The sequence below is a fragment of the Oncorhynchus gorbuscha genome, linkage group LG16, assembly GCF_021184085.1.
Source record: "Oncorhynchus gorbuscha isolate QuinsamMale2020 ecotype Even-year linkage group LG16, OgorEven_v1.0, whole genome shotgun sequence".
NCBI classification, from domain to species: domain Eukaryota; kingdom Metazoa; phylum Chordata; class Actinopteri; order Salmoniformes; family Salmonidae; genus Oncorhynchus; species Oncorhynchus gorbuscha.
In genome coordinates this window covers 89,481,720-89,508,791 of record NC_060188.1, presented here as the reverse complement: position 1 = coordinate 89,508,791, position 27,072 = coordinate 89,481,720, and the positions used below count along the sequence as shown (strand labels likewise).

Genomic DNA, 27,072 nt, shown 5'->3' with positions numbered 1-27,072 from the left:
CCATTTATGAATGATGGAGGCCACTGTTCTTGGGGACCTTCAATGCTGCGGACATTTTTTAGTACCCTTCCCCAGATCTGTGCCTCGACACAATCCTGTCTCGGAGCTCTACGGACAATTCCTTCGACCACACAGCTTGGTTTTTGCTATGACATGCACTGTCAACTGTGTGCCTTTCCAAATCATGTCCAATTGAATTCAATCAAGTTAGTTGTAGAAATATCTCAAGGATGGTCAATGGAAACAGGATACACCTGAGCTCATTTTAGAGTCTCATAGTAAAGTGACTGAATGCTTAGGTAAATAAGATAATTCTGTTTTTCAATTTTTAAAAATTTGCAAAAGATGTTTTCGCTTCGTCATTATGGGGCATTGTGTGTAGATTGATGAGGATTTGGATTTGTTTCATCAATTTTAGAATAAGGCTGTAACGTAGCAAAATTTGGAAAAAGTCAAGAGGTCTGAAAACTTTCCGAAAGTACTGTACGTTCTGCCATTAGTTTCCCCTCTCTCTCTCTCTCTTGCTGTCTAGAGTATATATAGAGTATATTAGATGCAAACCTTAATCTGTTATTGTCAGACTGCATTGTTGCAGTGTCACTCGTCATAAATAAGAGATAATGACACTTCTTTCACAGGAAACTGCCTCCTTCACCCGCCTCCCCACCACAGTACAGCACAGTACAGTACAGCACAGTACAGTACAGCAGTACAGTACAGTACAGTACAGCACAGTACAGTACAGTACAGCACAGTACAGTACAGCGCAGTACAGTACACCACAGTACAGCACAGTACAGTACAACGCAGTACAGTACAGCACAGTACAGTACAACGCAGTACAGTACAGCACAGTACAGTGTAGCACAGTACAGTACAGCACAGTACAGTGTAGCACAGTACAGTACAGCACAGTACAGTACAGCACAGTACAGTGTAGCACAGTACAATGCAGTACAGTACAGCAAAATGCAATCAACAGTGTAGCTATAGAAAAGGGCAAATGCTATGGTTATAAAATTCAGCGTGTCTGTCTGTAATTTCATTTCAGTTCCCCCCACCCCCAGTTCCTCCAGCCCTCAGCCCCCCCTCAGTTTCCCCCACAGCTCCTCCAGCCCTCAGCTCCCCCAGCTCCTCCAGCCCTCAGCCCCCCAGCGCCCTCAGCCCCCCCCCCAGCTCCTCCAGCCCTCAGCCCCCTCAGCTCCTCCAGCCCTCAGCCCCCCCCCCCCATTCCTCCAGCCCTCAACAACCCCCCCCACCACCACCCTCCGCTCCTCCAGCCCTCAGTTCCCCCTCCTCCCCCCACCCTCAGCTCTTCCAGCCCTCAGCTCCTCCAGCCCTCAGCTCCCCCTCCTCCCCCACCCTCAGCTCTTCCAGCCCTCCCCCCTCCCCCCCCACCCTCAGCTCTTCCAGCCCTCAGTTCCCCCTCCGCCCCCCACCCTCAGCCCTTCCAGCCCTCAGTTCCCCCCTCCCCCCCCACCCTCAGCTCTTCCAGCCCTCAGCTCCTCCAGCCCTCAGCTCCCCCTCCCCCCCACCCTCAGCTCTTCCAGCCCTCAGCTCCCCCTCCTCCCCCCACCCTCAGCTCTGCCAGCCCTCAGTTCCCCCCTCCCCCCACCCTCAGCTCTTCCAGCCCTCAGCTCCCCCTCCTCCCCCCACCCTCAGCTCTTCCAGCCCTCAGTTCCCCCTCCGCCCCCACCCTCAGCTCTTCCAGCCCCCAGTCCCCCCCCCCCACCCTCAGCTCTTCCAGCCCTCAGTTCCCCCCCCACCCTCAGCTCTTCCACCCTCAGCTCCTCTCCAGCTCCCCTGCAGCCCTCAGCTCCCCCTCCTCCCCCCTTCCACCCTCAGCTCTTCCAGCCCTCAGCTCCCCCCTCAGCTCCCCCCCTCCCCCACCCTCAGCTCTTCCAGCCCTCAGTTCCACCTCCTCCCCCCACCCTCAGCTCCTCAGCTCCTCCAGCCCTCAGCTCCCCCTCCTCCCAACTCATCCAGGATATAAACAGATATCTCTGGCAGATGGGAGGGGCCAAACCTTGTTCAGTAATGTGATTAACTAGCAGTGGGCGGGTGGATGCAACAACTAATGTGACAGGGGAACAAGAATGTCTTGGGATCTTGAAATCCCAAAAATTTGACTGTGACCTTTTGCATTGTGCTATACACCAATTCTGTCATTGATTGAACCTGTCCCATTTATCAATATCAATCCTTAAAGTTGTTTGTTAAAAATAGAGGCAGAAAAGCAGGCCATCTGCCTCTTAGCATCGTGGGGCTGTAGTGAGGTTTAATCCAGATTACGGCTGACCGTATTTTTTGTTGTCGGTGTCTGTTCCCTAGCCGTCAGTGCATCCTTCATTACACACCCAGGCAGCAGGACAGGTTAGCTACACAGAATATACAGGATCCCATTGGACCTAACCAACCGATAGCAATCCCAACCCAACGGTAGAAGCCAGGGAAGCAACTAGTCCTATTTACAATAATATAATATCTATATATCCTAGTACAGCAGAACTCCATAGGGGATCAAGATGTTCCTAATCAAGACCATGATGCCTAACCCACTGGCTGGTTTGAATCCTATGGGTGGAGGAGAGGAGGAAGCGGAGGCGGCCCCTGCAGACCCGGCCAAGGCAGCAGGGATGACACGCGAGGAGTATGAGGAGTACCAAAAACAGTTGGTGGAGGAGAAGTAAGTAACCTGCCCTGACTGCCGAGTTACCTCCATTTTGTTTTGGTGTTGTTGGATCATGAATGGCTATGAGACAACATGGCTGGCTAACTCTACAGAGTGTCGGCTCCACCACCCCTATTCTATCTGACCTTGACAAGCACCATGCAGCAATTCTGCAGGAAATCACCTTGCAAATGTTTTGTTAATTTGAAATGTTGTTAAATTCATAATTTAAATTTATCAACATTTAATCCTGACGTTACAGATTACAATTCGTTTCTTTTTGCACTTTTTATTTTCTTGATGGTTTTGTTACTCAAGGTCAGAGCAGACACCTTAAGTCAAACTGCCATTTTTACAACCACGACCAAACACAATGCTCATTTTTTGTACAGGGTAGTGGGTTCGATCCCCGGGACCACCCATACGTAGAATGTATGCACACATGACTGTAAGTCGCTTTGGATAAAATCGTCTGCTAAATGGCATATATTATTATTATAATCTCTGATCATTGACCCTCTGCTGTAATATCAACAATGCTTTTTGAAGCCAGACTGGCTTACTGACATTGAATTTGAATAACACTCAAAAGGATCAGTGCTAAAATGAAGTCAAATAGTCTCTAAAATAGTCTGTAAATGGTATGTAAAATAGTCTGTAAAATAGTCTCTAAAATAGTCTCTAAAATGGTTTGTAAAATTAGTCTGTAAAATAGTCATTTTGAAAAGTGAATTCAGTTTTGTCTAATTTCGAGCCTGAACTACTTAGACTCCAGGAGGATTTTAAAATGGCTGCTGAATTTCACCCATGGTGATTTAATTGAACTGCGACGTTGTAGGAGGAGCTTTGATGGTGAAGTGAAAAATCACAGATCAAAAGTAATCTTATTGCCTATGTCTATCTCGAATCATTTCAACACTCTGTCCAGTTTATTCATCCATATCCACAATTTCAGACAGGTACTAGTTGACAAACAGGAGGAAGAGCCCATAACTGTGGGTTCACTGCCATGGCAGCCATTTTGTTTTATTATGTAAAATGATGTGGCTGCTGCCGAGTAGGGCATGTTCAGTGACTGTCCAAAACATTAACTCGCAATCTCTGGATTCTATTAAATTAGATTCAAATTGTATGTTACATCAAAATCAAATCAAATCAAATCAAATCAAATTTTATTTGTCACATACACATGGTTAGCAGATGTTAATGCGAGTGTAGCGAAATGCTTGTGCTTCTAGTTCCGACAATGCAGTGATAACCAACAAGTAATTCTAATTGTCTTATACACAGTGTACATGTACATAAGGATATATGAATGAGTGATGGTACAGAGCAGCATACAGTAGATGGTATCGAGTACAGTATATACATATGAGATGAGTGTGTAGACAAAGTAGTTGCATAGTTGAAATATACTGTATGTTGTGTAGAAATACAAAGAGTGTGGTCAGCAGAGATAGGTGGGATGGGCTGAGGGAAACTGAGGGTTGGGATTTGGAACTGGTGACAACAGAGGGAGAGTTTTTTTGGGGTGAGGGAGGGGGTCTTGGATGGTTGATGGCCTGGCTGTTAGGATCTTGGGCTGGTGGCTGCTTGGTCGCTGGTTCGGGTCCCCGTTTTGACTTGGTGGGAGATCTTTTGACGTGCCCTTGAGCTGGGCACTTGACCCTGGTTGCTCCTGTGGGTCTCTCTGGATGGGAGTCTTTTAGATGACCGAATGTCAATGTTGATCTGCTTCGCTGCGGGTAGATTGTATGTTTAAACATTCAATAAAATAAAGATTTTTTTACATTTATTTAAGCAATCAACAAATGAGACCATAAAGGTTACATTATTTGTGTGTAATAATTTTCTATATTGCAACAAAATATAGCATAGCCTTAGATTAATACTAACATGTTACAAGCATTTCGCTACACTCGCAATAACATCTGCTAACCATGTGTATGTGACCAATAATAATACTTGATTTAATTTGACATGTTGATGTTTTACAGAAATATAATCTTCTGATGGATGCTTCAGCCAAACCAGATTATGTAACCAGATTATGTAACCAGATTAGCCCTTCCTCCCATGATTTAGTGAACAATTCTGTTGTCGTCTGGTGGAAAATGGATCTGATACTAAATGTTAAGGCACTTTTACTTAAAGCCTGCCGTTATAATGCATTATAAGAACGTGTATGACCACCTTATAACCATCTTGTATTCCTCATTTTGTGTTGGGTGTCTTCGGCCTGTGACTCTCAGAGCAGAGCAGGAGTTAGTGTTATACAGTGAGTGTACAAAACATTAGGAACACCTTGCTAATATTGAGTTGACCCCCTTTTGCCCTCAGAAAAGTCTCAATTCATTGGGAAACTACAAGGTGTCCAACACGTCCAACGCGTTCCACAGGGATATTGGCCCATGTTGACTCCAATGCTTCCTAAAGTTGTGTGAAGTTGGCTGGATGTCCTTTGGGTGGTGGGTCATTCTTGATACACACAGGAAAATGTTGAGCGTGAAAAACCCAGCACCGTTGCAGTTCTTGGCACACTCAAACTGGTGTGCCTGGCACCTACTACCCTACCCCGTTCAAAGGCACTTAAATCTTTTGTCTTGCCTATTCGCCCTCTGAATGGCACACATACATAATCCATGTCTCAATTGTCTCAAGGCTTAAAAATCCTTCTTTAACCTCTCTTCTTCTACACTGATTTGAAGTGGATTTAGCAAGTGACATCTAAGGATTCATAGCTTTCACCTGGATTCACTTGTTCAGTCTATGTCATGGTAATGTTTTGTACAATCAGTGTACTGTTTCTGTGTTGGGTAATTTGTCCTAATCCTCAATCTGGCCCAAGCCCTCAATCTGGCCAACTAATAATCCTCACGTTTAATTGGCTAAGGGAAACAGTTCCCTCTCCACAGCGACATAGACTTGAAATCACTGACCACTTTAATAATGGAACACTAGTCACTTTAATTATGTTTCCATATTTTGCATTACTCATCTCATATGAACAACACCATTCAAAAGTTTGGGGTCACTTAGACATTAAAATAACATCAAAATGATCAGAAATACAGTGTAGAAATTATTAATGTTGTAAATGACTATTGTAGCTGGAAACTGCTGATTTTTAAAATGGAATATCTACGTAGATGTACAGAGGCCCATTATCAGCAACCATCACTCCTGCGTTCCAATGGCACGTTGTGTTAGCTAATCCAAGTTTATCATTTTAAAAGGCTGATTGATCATTAGAAAACCCTTTTGCAAATATGTTAGCACAGCTGAAAACTGTTGTCCTGATTAAGAGCAAATAAACTGGCCTTCTTTAGACTAGTTGAGTATCTGGAGCATGAGCATTTGTGGGTTCAATTACGTGATCAAAATGGCCAGAAACAAAATACTTTCTTCTATTCCATGCGAGAAATTGACAATAAACTGAAGATCTTGTACAATGCTGTATACTACTCCTCACAGTACAGCGCAAACTGGCCCTAACCAGGATAGAAAGAGGAGTGAGAGGCCCCAGTGCACAACTGAGCAAGAGAACAAGTACATCAGAATGTCTAGTTTGAGAAACAGACGCCTCACACGTCCTCAACTGGCAGCATCATTAAATAGTACCCAGAAAACACCGTCTCAACATCAACAATGAAGAGGTGACTGTGATGCTGGCCTTCTAGGCAGAGTTGCAAAGAAAAAGCCATATCTCAGACTGGCCAATAAAAATAAAATATTAAGATGGGCAAAAGAACACAAACACTGGACAGAGGAGCCAACATCCCGGAGTCGCCTCTTCACTGTTGGTAATCAAACCCACAAATGTTGATGCTCCAGATACTCAACTAGTCTAAAGAAGGCCTGTTTTATTGCTTATTTAATTAGCACAACACATTTCAGCTATGCTAACATAATTGCAAAATTGTTTTCTAATACCTTTTAAAATAATAAACTTGACAGAGGAGCTCTGCCTAGGTTAGCTAACACCAGCATCCCGGTGCTAACATAATGGACCTCTGCCTAAAATGAACACAGGAGAACACAGGAGTGATGGTTGCTAGATAATGGACCTCTGTACATCTATGTAGATATTCCATAAAAAAATCTGCAGTTTCCAGCTACAATAGTCATTTACAACATTAACAATGTCTACACTGTATTTCTGACCAATTTGATGTTATTTTAATGGCCATAAACAAGGACATTTCTAAGTGACCCCAAACATTTGAACGGCAGTGCACACTGTATTCTATTACATTCTATATTCTTAGTCTGACATTACTCGTCCAAATATTTATTTCCTTTACTTTAGATTTGTGTGTATTGAGTATATGTTGTGAAATTGTTATATATTATTTGTTAGATATTACTGCACTGTTGTAGCTAGACGCAATAACATCTGCTAAACACGTGTATGTGACCAATAAATATTTTTTTGAAAATGGCCAAGAGATTTGTTGTGTTACAAATGGCACCCTATTCTCTTTAGTGTGCAGTACTTTTAAACAGGGCCCGAGGGAATCCCATAGGGCTCTGGCCAAAATAAATCATATGTTGTATTGTCACATACACCCGATAAGTGCAGTGAAATGTGTTGTTATTCAGGGTGAGAGAGGGTCACCTTGTCTGCTCGAGTATTCAAAACAGCATTCTTATGGTTATCGGCCCAACGCTCTAACCACTAGGCTAATGCATTATATAGAGAATAGGGCTCTAACCACTAGGCTAATGCATTATATAGAAAATAGGGCTCTAACCACTAGGCTAATGCATTATATAGAGAATAGGGCTCTAACCGCTATGCTAGTGCATTAGAGAATAGGGCTATAACCGCTAGGCTAGTGCATTATATAGAGAATAGGGCTCTAACCGCTAGGCTAGTGTATTAGAGAATAGGGCTCTAACCACTAGGCTAGTGCATTATATAGAGAATAGGGCTCTAACCACTAGGCTAATGCATTATATAGAGAATAGGGCTATAACCGCTAGGCTAATGCATTATATAGAAAATAGGGCTCTAACCGCTAGGCTAGTGTATTAGAGAATAGGGCTCTAACCGCTAGGCTAGTGCAGTATATAGAGAATAGGGCTATAACTGCTAGGCTAGTGCATTATATAGAGAATAGGGTTCTAACTGCTAGGCTAGTGCATTATATAGAGAATAGGGCTATAACCGCTAGGCTAGTGCATTAGATAGAGAATAGGGTTCTAACCGCTAGGCTAGTGCATTAGATAGAGAATAGGGCTCTAACCGCTAGGCAAGTGCATTATATAGAGAATAGGGCTCTAACCACTAGGCTAGTGCATTAGATAGAGAATAGGGCTCTAACCTCTAGGCTAGTGCATTGGAGAATAGGGCTATAACCGCTAGGCTAGTGCATTATATAGAGAATAGGGCTATAACCGCTAGGCTAGTACATTATATATAGAATAGGGCTATAACCACTAGGCTAGTGCATTATATAGAGAATAGGGCTATAACTGCTAGGCTAGTGCATTATATAGAGAATAGGGCTATAACCGCTAGGCTAGTGCATTGGAGAATAGGGCTATAACCACTAGGCTAGTGCATTATATAGAGAATAGGGCTATAACCGCTAGGCTAGTGCATTATATAGAGAATAGGGCTATAACCACTAGGCTAGTGCATTATATAGAGAATAGGGCTATAACCGCTAGGCTAGTGCATTATATAGAGAATAGGGCTATAACCACTAGGCTAGTGCATTATATAGAGAATAGGGCTATAACTGCTAGGCTAGTGCATTAGATAGAGAATAGGGCTCTAACCGCTAGGCTAGTGCATTAGATAGAGAATAGGGCTCTAACCGCTAGGCTAGTGCATTATAGAGAGAATAGGGCTCTAACCGCTAGGCTAGTGCATTTGAAAATAGGGCTCTAACCACTAGGCTAGTGCATTATATAGAGAATAGGGCTATAACTGCTAGGCTAGTGCATTAGATAGAGAATAGGGCTCTAACCGCTAGGCTAGTGCATTATATAGAGAATAGGGCTCAAACCGCTAGGCTAGTGCATTATATAGAGAATAGGGAGCCACTTGGATCGCAGCCAAGGATTCTCATAATGATTATCCTAAGTCAATACACTAATGAGTTGACCATGCGTTGTATAATCTGCCTATTGACATGCTATGGGTTGTGATGACATGCTATGGGTCGTGAAGACATGCTATGGGTTGTGATGACATGCTACGGGTTGTGATGACATGCTACGGGTTGTGATGACATGCTATGTGTTGTGATGTCATGTTATGGGTTGTGATGACATGCTACGGGTTGTGATTACATGCTACGGGTTGTGATGTCATGCTACGGGATGTGAGAAAATGCTACGGGTTGTGAGAAAATGCTACGGGTTGTGTTGACATGCTACAGGTTGTGATGACATGTTACGGGTTGTGATTACATGCTACGGGTTATGATGACATGCTATGGGTTGTGATAACATGCTACGGGTTGTGATGACATGCTATGGGTTGTGATGACATGCTATGGGTTGTGATGACATGCTACGGGTTGTGATGACATGCTACGGGTTGTGATGACATGCTATGGGTTGTGATGACATGCTATGGGTTGTGATAGCATGCTACGGGTTGTGATGACATGCTATGGGTTGTGATGACATGCTATGGGTTGTGATGACATGCTACGGGTTGCGATGACATGCTACGGGTTGTGAGAGAATGCTACGGGATGTGATGACATGCTACGGGTTGTGATGACATGCTACGGGTTTTGCTGACATGCTATGGGTTGTGATGACATGCTATGGGTTGTGATGACATGCTATGGGTTGTGATAACATGCTATGGGTTGTGAGAAAATGCTACGGGTTGTGAGAGAATGCTACGGGTTGCGATGACATGCTACGGGTTGTGTGACATGTTACGGGTTGTGATGACATGCTACGGGTTGTGATGATATGCTATGGGTTGTGATGTCATGTTATGGGTTGTGATGACATGCTATGGGTTGTGATGATATGCTACGGGTTGTGATGTCATGTTATGGGTTGTGATGACATGCTATGGGTTGTGATGACATGCTACGGATTGTGATGTCATGTTACGCGTTGTGATGACATGCTACAGGTTGTGATGACATGCTACGGGTTGTGATGACATGCTACGGGTTGTGATGACATGCTACAGGTTGTGATGTCATGTTACGGGTTGTGATGACATGCTACAGGTTGTGATGTCATGTTACGGGTTGTGATGTCATGTTACGGGTTGTGATGTCATGTTACGGGTTGTGATGTCATGTTACGGGTTGTGATGACATGCTACGGGTTGCGATGTCATGTTACGGGTTGTGATGACATGCTACAGGTTGTGATGACATGCTACGGGTTGCGATGTCATGTTACGGGTTGTGATGACATGCTACAGGTTGTGATGTCATGTTACGCGTTGTGATGACATGCTACAGGTTGTGATGACATGCTACGGGTTGTGATGACATGCTACGGGTTGTGATGACATGCTACAGGTTGTGATGTCATGTTACGGGTTGTGATGACATGCTACGGGTTGTGATGTCATGTTACGGGTTGTGATGTCATGTTACGGGTTGTGATGTCATGTTACGGGTTGTGATGTCATGTTACGGGTTGTGATGACATGCTACGGGTTGCGATGTCATGTTACGGGTTGTGTGAAGCCATAATAATGACACAGAAGGAAAGCAGTTGAAACGTACTATCATTGGAGCCATAGACTTTACAGCCTTTGATGTTTCTAAATAGGAGGAAAGCAAGCAGCACATTAGATGATAAAGACATAAATAGTAACTATTTATTATAGCAGCCAGCCCAGACATCCTCCATGTACTCTTGTCAAATTCCAGAAGAATCAAATGACTGAACAGTGAGAATATATAGCGTTAACCTCTTTACCTCTTTACCTAAACCCATCTGATGGTTTACCCATGAGACATGTAGCATGTCGTTAACCTCCGTAAGCGCATCCTCTTACCTTCACAATATCATGTGTTGCATTAGTATGGTATATTGACTGGCCCTTTGGTTGAAACAAGATCATACTCAGGCCGTTATTGTTGTATGAATACAAATGAAACAAGGATACAGTATGCATGCATATAAAGTTATCCATTATGTGGTCACACTATATATAAATTGATTCATCAATCAATGAATCAATCATTTCTTTTCTCTGTTGTTCAGGATGGAGAGAGATGCCGACTTCTTACACAAGAAAGCTGAGAGGGCAACTCTGCGGGTGTGCCTACGAGACAAGTACAGACTCCCAAAGGTGACAACCCATTCCTCCTGAATTACAACCTTTTCAGCCCCCTGTGAGAACACATTTCTCCTGAATTACAATCTTTTCAGCCCCCTGTGAGAACACATTTCTCCTGAATTACAATCTTTTCAGCCCCCTGTGAGAACACATTCCTCCTGAATTACAATCTTTTCAGCCCCCTGTGAGAACACATTTCTCCTGAATTACAACCTGTTCAGCCCCCTGTCACTAGCCACTCTCTAGAGTAGATGATTTCAACTTTACTTCCTGAATTCTGCACTGTTTTATGTTTACATACTGTAGAGCAAATGTTAAAATAGCAAACACGTTCATTGCTCAGATGCAGAGACCTTTGGATGGAACAATGAGGTTATGTAATTCTGCATTTAACATGTATTTAACTAGGCAAGTCAGTTAAGAACAAATTCTTATTTGCAATGACGGCCAACCCCGGACGACACTAGGCCAATTGTGTGCCGCCCTATGGGACTCCCAAACACGGCCGGTTGTGATACAGCCTGGATTCGAACCAGGGTGTCTGTATTGACGCCTCTAGCGCTGTGGTGAACACCTCAATGGTTGCGCCTGACGTGCAGTGGTTGATGTTTACAGGCTAGACGCTGGTTTTATCCCTTGGCCTAGTACATGGGCAGTTTACCTTAGGCCGTACAGCGGGAGGTGGAGGTGGCTAACTGCCAGCAGATTACGGTGAAGGCAAGATGTTCCATAAAAGGCCTGGAGACTTGACATGGTGTCCTATATTGTGCCGTGCGGCTTAAAACAAGACCAGAAGCCATCTGCTCTGCTAGGTGTTAATGTGGCTCTGGGGAGTGAAGACAGTGTTGGTTGAGCGACGTTGACAGCCACATCTAGGTTAGATTCTGTAGAATAATCTACTGAATCTGTTTGGATCTATTGAAAGCTGCTTGATAAGGAAGATATTTTTAACCAGTTGTTATGACGAGCGAAAATAAGGTACAGTTGGATTTCTGATTTTATACACGTCATCACTGAAAGAAAGGAGATATTTCAATGTTCTAACAATTTGATTTGTATATTACCACTACCATGTATAAAACTGTGCTTACTGTAGCAAAAAGCAGAATATATATCAATATTATTTAAGTATTGAAAATAAATCATTCTGACTGAGGTGAACGTAAATGCCTTCTGTATTTGCTTTTTGCAGAATGCCTCTCACAAGTCATTCAGTTCAATATTCAATCTTCTTGTTAGTTATTTTCATTTCTATATGTGGAAGGACACTTCAAAACAACATATTCATATATAAATGAATAGGTACTGATTCAGTTGTTTTGTTTGCGTGTTTAGTTTAACTAGAAATGTTCAGGACAAAGGCTATACAACCTGTACAACGACTATTGAGTCCAGCAAGTATAGTTTCACCATAACAGACAACCCAACGTAAAGATCATTTTACATTTGATTAAAGGCATTGTACAAGACAGTCATCACAACCGATGAACACAATGAATGGTGGAATAATGTGACTGTATATAGTAACTGCAAAATCTGGCATGTTTAACTAATGGAATTAGTCTCTTGTGTAAGACTGAAGGCGGACATCTTTAGAATCCTCACACCTGGCCGTCGTCATGGTTTACAACGGAAAGGCTAACGCAGGTTTCAGATCAGCCTTCCTTTAGTTTAGAACGTAGGTTCCAATAGGTTCTAGAATGGAGGCTTCAACAGGTTCTAGAATGTAGGTTTGAGGTTGCTGCAGTTTCTTCAGTCAATCTGTTCCTTCTTCCTCTTTGTTGCATTAAGTGTGCTCAAACTAAGGATCCCTAAGTGACCATTTGTTTTCACCAGTGAGGTATTAAAACGAGGCTCATCCCGTGCCTTGCGTGTGGTTGTGTGTAGTTTTGCAGGATACCAGGTTGTGTCAGAGGAACACCCTAAAAATGATCAAAGACTCCCCCCACTGTCTGTACTCTCTGCTGCCACACAGCAAGCGGTACCGGAGCGCCATACCTGGGACCTGAAAACTCCTGAACAGCTTCTACCCCAAAGTTAAAAGACTGCTGAACAGTTTATCAAATGGCTACCCGGACATTCTGCTTTTCACCCCCTACTTATATCTACATATTACCTCAATCAATCACCTAACCAAACCTACATGTACAAATTACCTCAATCAATCACCCCAACACCCTCATACCTCACCCCCTACTTATATCTACATATTACCTCAATCAATCACCTAACCAAACCTACATGTACAAATTACCTCAATCAATCACCCCAACACCCTCATACCTCAGTACACTGACTCAGTACTGGTACTTTATAGCCTTTATATACCCTTGTCATTGTTATTTTATCATGTTACTATTTATAAAAAATACAAATAAATTACATCTATTTGTAAATGTTCCTACTTTTTAACTGCATTGTTGGGAAAGGGGTCGTAAGTAAACATTTCACAGTGAAGTCTACACTTGTTGTATTCGTCTCATTTATTTGATGTCTCTCCATGTTTTACTAGCTAATCTAAGCGGACGCCTGTGTTGTTGATGTCTTGTTTCTACAGATCCAGCATGATGCAGGAGTATAGCTGCAGTAGGCTGTCTGTCTCACTAGTTAATCTGACGCCTGTGTTGTCCTCTACATGAACACACGAGTACAATGGCAAGAACAAGTATGTGAACCCTTTTGAATTACCTGGATTTCTGCATAAATTGGTCATCAAATTTGATCTGATCATCTAAGTCACAACAATAGACTAACACAGTATGTTTAAACTAATAACACACAAATTATTGTATTTTTCTTGTCTATATTGAATATATCGTTTAAACATTCACAGTGTAGGTTGGAAAAAGTATGTGAACCCCTAGGCTGACTTCTCCAAAAGCTAATTGGAGACGGGAGTCAGCTAACCTGGAGTCCAATCAATGAGACGAGATTGGAGATATTGGTTAGAGCTGCCTTGACCTATAAAAAAACACTCACAAATTTGAGTTTGCTATTCACAAGAAGCATTGCCTGATGTGAAATATGCCTCGAACAAAAGAGATCTCAGAAGACCTGATTAAGAATTGTTGACTTGCATGAAGCTGGAAAAGGTCACAAAAGTATCTCTAAAAGCCTTGATGTTCATCAGTCCACTGTAAAACATATTGTCTATAAATGGAGAGAGTTCAGCAGTGTTGCTCCTCTCTCTAGGAGTGGCCGTCCTGCAAAGATGACTGCAAGCGCACAGCGCAGAATGCTCAATGAGGTTAAGAAGAATCCTAGAATGTCAGCTAAAGACTTACAGAAATCTCTGGAACATGCTAACATCTCTGTTGATGAGTCTACGATACGTAAAACATTAAACACGCTAACATCTCTGTTGACGATACGAAAACATTCTAACATCTCTGTTGACGAGTCTATACGCTAACATCTCTGTTGAAACATTAAAAAACACGCTAACATCTCTGTTGAGTCTACGATACGTAAAACATTAAACACGCTAACATCTCTGTTGACGTAAAACATTAAACACGCTAACATCTCTGTTGACGAGTCTACGTAAAACATTAAACACGCTAAAACATTAAACACACGCTAACATCTCTGTTCACTACGATACATAAAACATTAAACACGCTAACATCTCTGTTGACGAGTCTACGATACGTAAAACATTAAACACGCTAAATCTCTGTTGACATTAAACACACTAACATCTCTGTTGATGAGTCTACGATACGTAAAACATTAAACACGCTAACATCTCTGTTGACGAGTCTACGATACGTAAAACATTAAACAAGAACGGTGTTCATGGGAGGAAACCACGGAAGAAGCCACTGCTGTCCAAAAAAAACATTTCTGCACGTCTGAAGATTGCAAAAGAGCACCTGGATGTTCTACTGGCAAAATATTATGTTGACAGATTATTTGGAAGGAACACTATGTGTGGAGAAAAAAAGGCACAGCACACCGACATCAAAACCTCATCCCAACTGTAAAGTATGGTGGAGGGACCATCATGGTTTGGGGCTGCTTTGCTGCCTCAGGGACTGGACAGCTTGCTATCATTGGTGGAAAAATGAATTCCCATGTTTATCAAGACATTTTTCTGGAGAATGTAAGGCTATCTGTCCGCTAACTATAGCTCAACAGAACAACGACCCAAAACACAGAAGTAAATCAACAACAGAATGGATCCAAGAGAAGAAAATACACCTTCTAGAGTGTCCTGACCTCAACCCGATTGAGATGCTGTGTCCTGACCTCAACCCGATTGAGATGCTGTGGCATTACCTCAAGAGAGCGGTTCACACCAGACATCACAAGAACATTGCTAAACTGAAACAGTTTTGTAAAGGTCTTCCTCCTGACCATTGTGCAGGTCTGATCCGCAGCTACAGAAAACGTTTGGTTGAGGTTATTGCTTCCAAAGGAAGTTATTAAATCCAGGGGTTCACATACTTTTCCCACCCTGCACTGTGAATGTTTACACGGTGTGTTCAATAAAGACAAGAAAACATATAATTGTTTGTGTGTTATTAGTTTAAGCAGACTGTGTTTGTCTATTGTTGTGACTGAGATGAAGATCAGATGCAATTTTATGACAAATTTATGCAGGAGTCCAGGTAATTCCAAAGGGTTCACATACTTTTTTCTTGCCCCTGTAGGAGGTTGTTTATGTCTGTATCGGTCTCTCCCTTTAAGGGCCGAGTAGTAGGTTCAGGATGTCTGTCTGTCTCACATGCTAATCTAATGTCTGTATCGGTCTCTCCCTTTAAGGGCTGAGTAGTAGGTTCAGGCTGTCTGTCTGTCTCACATGTAAATCTAATGTCTGCATTGGTCTTTTAGTGGGAGAAGGGCAGCAAGCAGTAACTAACGATGCTAGCTATTGTAACATCTCTATTGTTTCTCGAACAGAGCGAGCAGGACGAGAACATCATCTCTGTCTGTCTTACTAGCTGATGTCCTGACCTAATAATAATATTACAAGCTCTAAAATAAATATAATGTCTGTATCGGTCTCTACTCTCTCCAGAGCGAGCAGGACGATAACATGCTGGCCATGGCTGGAGACGACGTGGACGTACCCGAGGAGCTGCTCAAGATGGTGGACGAGGATGCCACGGAGGAGGAGGACAAGGACTCCATCTTGGGTGGCATCCAGAACCTCCAGAACATGGACATGGACCAGCTCAAGGAGAAGGCCTCGGCCACCGTGACGGAGATGAAAGCCAAGGCAGAGGAGAAATGCTCTGTCATGTAAAATAAAATAAAATGGAAGATTTCACTTCATGAACAGCCGGTCCCAATTCTAGCCCGATTCGATCCCTTGGCCCTAACCCTTCAATGATTGCAGATCTGAAGGTGGAAAAATATGGTGGAAGGTGTACCACAACACTGCCTATACTTATTAAGAGCATTAGACATGCTAACATAGAGGTGTAAGGGAACAAGGGGGAGGGAAAGGGAGTGATTTAGGACCGACTGTAAACAAACCGATCCTATAACGGTCTCCACTCTCCACCGAGCAGACCTGGGTTTACAATAAGTATCTATTTTAAAGCTCCTATATTCAACTGGTGGACCACATCTATTTATTGTTTAAAAAATGGAACTCGATCGGGCTTCGACCCCTGGTATCATTTAAACACACATAAGACGTGTAGAATTGCAGGAAATTAGCTTTGAAGCAGCAACACAATTCTCTGTCCCATGTGAAATGTGTTGAACTGCAGGGAATTAGCTTTGAAACAGCAACACAATTCTCTGTCCCATGTGAAATGTGTAGAACTGCAGGGAATTAGCTTTGAAAGAGCAACAAAATTCTCTGTCCCATGTGAAATGTGTAGAACTGCAGGGAATTAGCTTCGAAACAGCAACAAAATTCTCTGTCCCATGTGAAATGTGTAGAACTGCAGGAAATTAGCTTTAAAACTGCAACATTTTCTCTCCGCCAACAAGAGGGGGGTGAACAGTTTGGGGTCCAATTGGTTTGTGAGGTAGGGTTTGTTACTATGCCGATAAATGACATTATCCATCTGGACCTTAGCCACATAGAACATTTGTTTGACCGGACCTTCTCAACTAGTACTTGAGTACCCCTGTTTTAAAGTCTCCTTTGTGTGTTTTGATTGAGCCTGTCTGGGGAGTGCCAGATGGACGGGCCGAGTTGGTTTGCACTTTTGGTACCATTCCATTGGCTCCATAATTGCGCCAGGTAAGCTCAATCAAGCTCAGCTGAAAGAAAACAGATACTATTTGAACCCAGGTCTAAGAGAGTCCTCTATCTCCCCCTATCAATGATCAAATCTGTGAAATCTGCATGGCGACATGCAATGGTAGCAGGTCTTTCGCTGAAATGGAAGTTAATTTCCCAAACAACTTCTTGTGTGAATCGGTTTATGTTTTGAAGTCTCCCTGTAATTTGCTGTTTGTTTAACTTGTAAAAGTACGTATTTTTTGTATGTGTGTGAATGAATGCTGTTTTAGATTGTTTCTCCCCAATGTGTGTTATTCTCCATGTTTCATCTGTTAATTAGGAAATGATGGCACTTCTTTTACATTTTTTTGCAACTGACAATATTGCAAAATGCATTCTGTTGCATATCCTCCTCCACACACACAATAGTACATCTTTGACAATCACCTCTATCAATGTTTATCCAAAACAACAAACATAAAACACGCCTGTAAGAGATAAATACTTGCAGTTTTGCACAATCCATCATTTAAATAAAAATATATAGTCTTTATTCCATAATTAAACAAACTGTACATTAACATTGACTGACACACTGGAGTACTAATGTTAAGGATATTGGATTACTCTAAAATATATGTATATTAAATGTAAAGTTATGTTGTGCTGTTAGAATTATACACGTTCATGCAGAAGCCAATGACAAATAAAACGACTGACTTGTATAAAATGGCTGACTATTTGACATTATTTCTCTTATAGCTGTTCACAGATCCAAAGCATTCTATTTACAAATACATATATTCCTCAAGGGGGATACAGTGCCTTGCGAAAGTATTCGGCCCCCTTGAACTTTGCGACCTTTTTCCACATTTCAGGCTTCAAACATAAAGATATAATACTGTATTTTTTTGTGATGAATCAACAACAAGTGGGACACAATCATGAAGTGGAACGACATTTATTGTAATTTTTAACAAATCAAAAACTCAAAAACTCAAAAACTGAAAAATTGGGAGTGCAAAATTATTCAGCCCCTTTACTTTCAGTGCAGCAAACTCTCTCCAGAAGTTCAGTGAGGATCTCTGAATGATCCAATGTTGACCTAAATGACTAATGATGATAAATACAATCCACCTGTGTGTAATCAAGTCTCCGTATAAATGCACCTGCACTGTGATAGTCTCAGAGGTCCGTTAAAAGCGCAGAGAGCATCATGAAGAACAAGGAACACACCAGGCAGGTCCGAGATACTGTTGCGAAGAAGTTTAAAGCCGGATTTGGATACAAAAAGATTTCCCAAGCTTTAAACATCCCAAGGAGCACTGTGCAAGCGATAATATTGAAATGGAAGGAGTATCAGACCACTGCAAATCTACCAAGACCTGGCCGTCCCTCTAAACTTTCAGCTCATACAAGGAGAAGACTGATCAGAGATGCAGCTAAGAGGCCCATGATCACTCTGGATGAACTGCAGAGATCTACAGCTGAGGTGGGAGACTGTGTCCATAGGACAACAATCAGTCGTATATTGCACAAATCTGGCCTTTATGGAAGAGTGGCAAGAAGAAAGCCATTTCTTAAAGATATCCATAAAAAGTGTCGTTTAAAGTTTGCCACAAGCCACCTGGGAGACACACCAAACATGTGGAAGAAGGTGCTCTGGTCAGATGAAACCAAAATTGAACTTTTTGGCAACAATGCAAAACGTTATGTTTGGCTTAAAAGCAACACAGCTCATCACCCTGAACACACCATTCCCACTGTCAAACATGGTGGTGGCAGCATCATGGTTTGGGCCTGCTTTTCTTCAGCAGGGACAGGGAAGATGGTTAAAATTGATGGGAAGATGGATGGAGCCAAATACAGGACCATTCTGGAAGAAAACCTGATGGAGTCTGCAAAAGACCTGAGACTGGGACGGAGATTTGACAATGATCCAAAACATAAAGCAAAATCTACAATGGAATGGTTCAAAAATAAACATATCCAGGTGTTAGAATGGCCAAGTCAAAGTCCAGACTTGAATCCAATCAAGAATCTGTGGAAAGAACTGAAAACTGCTGTTCACAAATGCTCTCCATCCAACCTCACTGAGCTCGAGCTGTTTTGCAAGGAGGAATGGGAAAAAATGTCAGTCTCTCGATGTGCAAAACTGATAGAGACATACCCCAAGCGACTTACAGCTGTAATCGCAGCAAAAGGTGGCGCTACAAAGTATTAACTTAAGGGGGCTGAATAATTTTGCACGCCCAATTTTTCTGTTTTTGATTTGTTAAAAAAGTTTGAAATATCCAATAAATGTCGTTCCACTTCATGATTGTGTCCCACTTGTTGTTGATTCTTCACAAAAAAATACAGTTTTATATCTTTATGTTTGAAGCCTGAAATGTGGCAAAAGGTTGCAAAGTTCAAGGGGGCCGAATACTTTCGCAAGGCACTGTATAACAGACAGAAATCGAAAGAAACTCTAGATTAGATTTTAAATATGTGAATTAGACTAGCACACTATCAGAGGCTGAATAAAGGAATGGGTTTTCAATTAATTTGAGATTATTTAGCAACTGTTGTTAGGTTAGTTCGGGTGAAGAATCCCTCCATGTTGTGAGTTTCACGTGAGTTCAATGTTCAGAATGCCTTGGATTCAGAATGCCTTGGATTCAGAATGCTTTGGATTCAGAATGCCTCGGATTCAGAATGCCTCGGATTCAGAATGCCTTGGATTCAGAATGCCTTGGATTCAGAATGCCTCGGATTCAGAATGCCTTGGATTCAGAATGCTTTGGATTCAGAATGCCTTGGATTCAGAATGCCTTAGATTCAGAATGCCTTGGATTCAGAATGCTTTGGATTCAGAATGCCTTGGATTCAGAATGCTTTGGATTCAGAATGCCTTGGATTCAGAATGCCTTAGATTCAGAATGCCTTGGATTCAGAATGCCTTGGATTCAGAATGCCTTGGATTCAGAATGCCTTAGATTCAGAATGCCTTGGATTCAGAATGCCTCGGATTCAGAATGACTTGGATTCAGAATGCCTCGGATTCAGAATGCCTTGGATTCAGAATGCTTTGGATTCAGAATGCCTTGGGTTGGGAATGTTCTGGTAAAACATTAGCAGTTAATAGGATGAAGGTTGCCAAGGAGGTTGTCCCACCTCATCAGGTTAACTGCTTATGTCAGACTCTCAAATGATTTGGATTGGACTCAGTTAGCTAGAAAACTAGACAAGACAAGTTGCGTTCAAGTTTCCACAGAAGGTTAGAGTTACATAGGGGGAATGGAAGACATATTTTCTGTATCTTGATGAAATCATATAGCCAGTATTTTATTTTAGAAACCCACACATCACATATTCCTCATTAGAGTAGTTGGAACCTCCTCTAAGGTGTGAGAATAAATCATCACATACTTTTTACTAGTGTGAGCCAGCTAGATGACTGCTTTTCAACAGACAGAGCAATGTCAAAGCTGAAGGCACAACAATGTCAAAGCTGAAGGCACAACAATGTCAAAGCCAAAGTCACAACAATGTCAAAGCTGAAGGCACAACAATGTCAAAGCCAAAGGCACAACAATGTCAAAGCCAAAGGCACAACAATGTCAAAGCTGAAGGCACAACAATGTCAAAGCTGAAGGCACAACAATGTCAAAGCCAAAGGCACAACAATGTCAAAGCCGAAGGCACAACAATGTCAAAGGTACAATAACAGCAAATAAAAACTGTTCTATATAATATCCAGCTATCAAATTGCTCATACGGTTGTCAAGGCCAAGGATCAATAGACTCATTGAGGATTTTTTAAATTAAATTGAAATGCTTGACATTCATTTACTAAATGGACTTGAACAATGTTCCCCCCCCAGCCCTGGATATTGTAATTAATATTGTGAACTACAAATATGGTAATGACTCCAGAGTCCAATAACCCTTTTATATCCAATATGCATCCCCTAATTGTAACTAAAACATATATTTAAGTTACAAGCCTGTGTTGTAAATGACAAGCTACAGTAGATCGTGACTGCAAGTTCCCAGCACACTAGATCCATCTCTCCTTGTGCAGTGCTTACCGGACTCTTTAGCAAACAGAGGATAATGTTACCTTCTGCAATTAGGAAAAGCTAAATAGTTTTAAGGGTTTTACCTCTTTAGAGAAAGAAAAAAAACAAATCCCCTTAATCAGCATGTGGGCCGGGGATTACCAAACTGCTGTCCATCTTTGTTTAGTGTTAATTACACATATCCCCCACAATATTGAGGAAGTTAAGACATTTTATTTGCACCTCAATGGCAGGCCCACTGGGCCACTGGGCTAAACTAAGGTCTGTATGGTTAACCTCTCACATAATAAGGTTATATACTGTATAGGCCTAAAGATGTAACGATGTAACTACGGTGTGAACTATGACCTCTCAAGTGGTTAGTTAATGGAGCAGAAACTGTCGTGGCTTTCTTGTTCACAGATAATAGGCTACAACCGGCTTACACAGGCCACTCAACTCATTCAACACATTCAACCCGACTTGAAATATGTCCAATTATCAAGATAACTGGCTGTAGCCTAACATGGATAACACTTATAGCTGTTGCTAATCACATATTATATATATTATTGTGTGTTTTGGTTGCCAGGTTTATCAACTAATTTAATAGAATTTTAAAAAGAGCATTAATTCAATAAAATAACTGGACAATTGAGCAAACACATGTATTTATTTCTTATTTATGTATTTAACTAAATAAAAAAATTACATAAAACAACTAGGCCTATTTTCAATTTTTTTTAAAAGGACAACGTTTATTTTTTAAACATTAAAGTATTGGGAGGTGGACGTGTAGACTTCCTCTCTGAGAAAACATGTAATATGCCAATAGGCCTATCGATAACTATTTCACTATTTCAACTCTTTTATACGTAGGTCCTAGGCCTGTTCATTAAACAAAAGAGCATATGACTTGTCTTTTTTTGCAATAATATCATTATCTCCTAAATGTGTGATTTGGTCACTTGTTTTGATAATAATCTATTCACCCTTTGATTAAGACACCAGTCAAACATTAATCTGGCATCTTGTAATCCTACTGAACATCTTGTAATTATAATTGTGTTCTCTGACTACCTTAAGCCATAATCTCTTACCCAACCTGCTCCTTTTACAGGCCATCATGAGCATGGTCTGTAAATTCCAAATGACACCCTATCCCTACATAGTTCTTTACTTTTGAACAGCGCTCTTTGGGCCAATGGCCAAAAGTAGTGCACCATATAAGGGAATAAGGAAAAGGGTGGTATTTGGGACACAAACCATGACATCTGGAGATATGGTTTTAAGATTTATGTAAGGCGGTTTATAAACCAACACTGACTGACTGACAGGCAGGCAGGGCAGAAGACTTGTCTTGGGGAGGGGTTAGTGGCCTAGCTCAGCATTGGTGCATTGGTTCAATGGGGACAATGTAGTTACCCCTAAACCCATGGCTGGGGAAAATCGAACATGACAACCCCCCTTTTACGTGTCTTGGTGGGGAGGTGGGGGCTGTCACATGGGCAGAGTGAAGGGGGTCTTACCATAAGGAGTACTTTATAAAACCCCAGAAGATACAGCCTCCTCTATGAGACAAGACCACTACTGGAGTGTCAGCTAGTAGACTAACAGGTGCCTCTACTACTCAGATGCGACGGATGCTTACTAACGCAGATTTTTTTTCAATTCGATTTTAGATTTTTATTTCAACAAAACAACCGGAATTGTTGTTTCAATCTATTTAACATTTAGTGTTTCATTCTATAAAAACATTTTGCTATTAATTCTGAACACTTAAAACTTTGTTTTAAAAGTACATGTCTCTTGAGTTTAGGCTACATTTGTTAATCAGTGTCATTTCAATTTAGTTTGAGATTATTATTTGTTCATCAAATGTGGCTACTTGGTTCAACTCCTGAAGTCATGGAAGAGCGCCTGTCACCTTCTGCGTGTTTCGTCCGGAACCCCGGCAATAACCATAACACCGCAGCAGCGAGGGTTCACAGTATTGAAGCAATATTGGGATTTAAAGACGAAAACATATATAATCAATCTGTCTCATACAATGGATCATCGGGGAAACTCGCCGAGCGGAGAGGGAACGGAATTATGTCATCCCTGAAGGAAGAACACAACACGGAACGTTTTGACAGTAAGTGACACTGCAATGTGTATTAACCTAGAGGCCTTGTTAAAAAGGTTATTGAAAATGGTTCAATCTTGATTGATTCAAAATGTTATTTTTCACACCAGTAGGCTATTTATTCCATGTTTATAAATATGTGCCAGTAGTTCTTTTGAATCAAATAGTAAAAAGTCACATATAAAGGCAAATACACTTTTAGAAGTTCATATATTGATCTAGCCTATAATGTGTTTTTAGGTGTCTGCTGCAGCAGTTCGGGGGCATCTGTTAGTCCTGATTTACCTGACGGGGAGGATAAACTGTCCGATGACGATAACCCAAAGAAAAAGCATCGGCGCAACAGGACTACGTTCACAACCTTTCAGCTGCATGAGCTGGAGAGAGCGTTCGAGAAGTCGCACTATCCTGACGTCTACAGCAGAGAGGAGCTCGCGATGAAAGTGAATCTTCCGGAGGTTCGAGTGCAGGTAATATAGATATGAGCCGACTTGACAGACTCGTTACAGTGGTAATGATTTTCGATTCTGTCTTTAAAAGAAAGCAGAAAGTTAGATTTTATTACGGGGCTCAACTGAATTTCCAATATTCCACAATACCTTTCTCTTATTTGTGGGACATTAATTTATGATTCTCAAATAATATTTTTTTGAATGCGTGGCTCATGAAAGAAGCATTAATTGCCTGGACTTTGAATAGTCAGCTTTTTACAATTAGGCCTGTACAACAATAATGTCAGTATTAGGCCTAATTCCTCAATTCAAAGTCCCACTTCAGTTTATTAACTTGTAGGTAATTTACTTAGTCAACTGTCACATATTAGTAAGTATAGGCTACTTGGATATTAACCGCTGGATATTTGATGATGATAGACCGTTAATTGTTATTTTAAACGTTTGTATTTGAAACTAGCATCACATAGGATGTTAAAAATTGAAAATGTATTAACGTGGTCTAATATAACTCGTTAAATTATGTAAAAATGTGTTAATTTATCTTAAAACGTTTCATTTAGTTTAGGTCCTATATACTTTTTAAAATAGGCAAAATTACGACATATAGATGTTCTCTTATTAAGCATTTCACTATCATCGCGAATTCTCAATTTATTTAAAACATGTAGCCATCAATATATATATATATATATTAGGTCTATATTTGTTAATATTTTCAGTTAGTCATATCAAGCAATTCAATTTTTAAAAATTCAACATTATTTTGATTATGAACGCGATTTTTTCTCTCGATAAAATGTCCAATATGTATTAATGACATGACAATAACACATTTATTACACCAAGGAGGACACTCAACATTAATATTCAATATGTTTTCCCATTATAGATATTAAATGCAAATCAACTCTTTCTCAAATAGCCGAACAAAGTTTTACTTCATGTTTGGAGAATTGGGCAATTGAGTTTATTTGATTTGACACAGGAATTCTTTTTGGAAGATGACAAGTTTTGACAAAGGGTCAATCTCAGTAGATAAGCTCCCTGATTGACTGATTTTCTTTCATCTTTCCTACAGCTGTGTTATCATTGATAGGGTTAAATGTAGGCTATTTCAATATTGTCATGATTTGTTCAAAATGGCCCTGAAATCCTGTTTTAGCATGAAATCATCCTTTCCCGTTCTCATAATATTGAACTTCAGAATGTTCCAGAATGACTGATCAGAATGTTGTGTGGTTCCAGAATGACTGATCAGAATGTTGTGTGGTTCCAGAATGACTGATCAGAATGTTGTGTGGTTCCAGAATGACTGATCAGAATGTTGTGTGGTTCCAGAATGTCTAATCAGAATGTTGTGTGGTTCCAGAATAACTGATCATAATGTGTGAGTTCTAGAAGATCTAATTTTGAATTTAGTAATGATCCAGAATGTCTAATCAGAATGTTGTTATGATTCTAAAATGTCTAATCATAATGTTGTGATGCTTCCATCTCAGGTGTGGTTCCAGAACCGTCGGGCCAAGTGGCGTCGCCAGGAGAAGCTGGAGGTGAGTTCCATTAAGCTCCAGGACACCTCCTCTCTCCTGTCCTTCAGCCGCTCCCCTTCCCAGTCCTTGGGCTCCGGACTGCAGCTGGAGCCATGGCTCAGCACTGCCATCACCTCCACCCCACTGCAGTCCCTACCCGGCTTCATTACCAGCTCCTCTCAGGGCCTCCCAGGACCCTCCAGCTACTCCCCTCCAGCCTTCCTCAACTCCCCCAGTTTTGGACACCATAACCTGCCTCACATTGGTTCTACGCGCCCTCTTCCTCCACCCCCATACCAGTGCGCCGTGGCTGGGTACATGGACAAGTTAGTCATGGAAGAGACGGATCCTCGTAATTCTAGTATTGCGTCTCTGAGAATGAAGGCTAAGGAGCATATTCAGTCTATTGGGAAGACATGGTGAGGATGGATGGATGCTGTCTGCATCCCTCTGACTGGGGCCAACACTTTAAAGACCACTACTTCATGCAGTGCTGCTGCTCTAGTCTGTGGACATGGAGGTTCACTGTGCTAGAGGACTAGAGGACTCCACGAGATTATTTTTTCTTCTTCAGTGGTTTACATCATCGTCCCAGTCAGTGTTTTTTTTGTGAATTCTCAGTATTGGAGGAGGAACAACCATATGTCTAATTTCAGATGTTCACATTTCATAATGAACTTTAACTGTCAGTGTTATGCTTGGATTCACCAAGATCCATCCAGTCTGCTTTTAATGAAGAATGAAGGACGCCATTGAGGAGAAAGTAGAAAATTGAAATGTTTGTTTATGTTGCTCGCAACCTGCTTTCCTTGTCATTATTTCCATCCCTATTTGAACAATTCTCTTCTGTTATTCTGCTAAGACAATCCCATCCCAGGGTCAATGTATGTATTGTTGTTTACCAACCCTTCTTTAGGTACCTTTCGTTCAGTATTTTTCCATTTTGTGCTGCTGACTTTACAAACGAACAAATGTCAATTTGCTGTAATTAGTTTCTCTCTGTATGTGAATGATATTATGGAAATAAACCTGTATATTTACATCAACCCTCCAGGCTGACAATGTTCAAACTCATCCTTTTTTCATTAATTGTCAAGCCTGAAAAGCCATATTTAAGTAATAAGACCCGGGTAGGTGTGGTATATGGCCAATATACCACTGCTAAGAGCCGTGGTATATTATCATTATATCACAAAGATAATATACAATATAACTCCTGTCTTTTCAAAGAGGTTTGTTTTTACTCAATACTTTCACTTTTAGAAAACAGGTGGTTCTATACTGCCAATTGAAATCACAAATCACAGAGCAGAACACGTGAATGTGGTGTCTGGTTCCCTCCAGTGGACATTAGTCTTATGACGGGTGGGAAGTGAGCTGGCAATCAAAGAATCTATGGCTATCAAATCCTAGATGCCATCGCCTGCTGTTGTACACTTGAGCAAGGCACTTAACCCCCCACTACAACAGGTGTCCAGAGTGGCAGCCTCCTTGACCTCTCTAAAAACACCTGTGTATGTGTGTCTTTCTGAAGGGTTGAGTTAAAAGAAGAAGTTAAATTTCATTTGGACCTTGTGCGCAATTGGTCAATAAAGTAATGTGAATCTTTAGCGGTAAGCCAATACAATTGAAACTCACCAAGTCAGCTCTTAAGACTCAACTTCCACTTGAGTCAAATGTATACTTTTAATTTCCCATCACAATCAACGCATGACCAAGTGAAAATTCTACTTCCAGAGCCTTCCGAAAGTATTCAACACCCTTGACTTTTTCCACAT

General features: G+C 41.3%; 2 protein-coding genes across 2 annotated transcripts; both read left to right on the top strand.

The window, feature by feature from the left end:
* Positions 1-2,169: 2,169 nt before the first annotated feature.
* On the top strand, positions 2,170-17,873 carry cplx4a (complexin 4a). The gene is made up of 3 exons (XM_046303940.1): positions 2,170-2,686; positions 10,877-10,964; positions 15,976-17,873. The coding sequence occupies exons 1-3, from the start codon at positions 2,526-2,528 to the stop codon at positions 16,201-16,203; spliced, it is 477 nt and encodes a 158-aa protein (XP_046159896.1). The 5' UTR covers positions 2,170-2,525; the 3' UTR covers positions 16,204-17,873.
* Positions 17,874-22,564: 4,691 nt separating this feature from the next.
* Positions 22,565-26,340, top strand: rx3 (retinal homeobox gene 3). Its single transcript, XM_046306815.1, has 3 exons — positions 22,565-23,319; positions 23,551-23,780; positions 25,265-26,340. The coding sequence occupies exons 1-3, from the start codon at positions 23,061-23,063 to the stop codon at positions 25,715-25,717; spliced, it is 942 nt and encodes a 313-aa protein (XP_046162771.1). The 5' UTR covers positions 22,565-23,060; the 3' UTR covers positions 25,718-26,340.
* Positions 26,341-27,072: the final 732 nt, after the last annotated feature.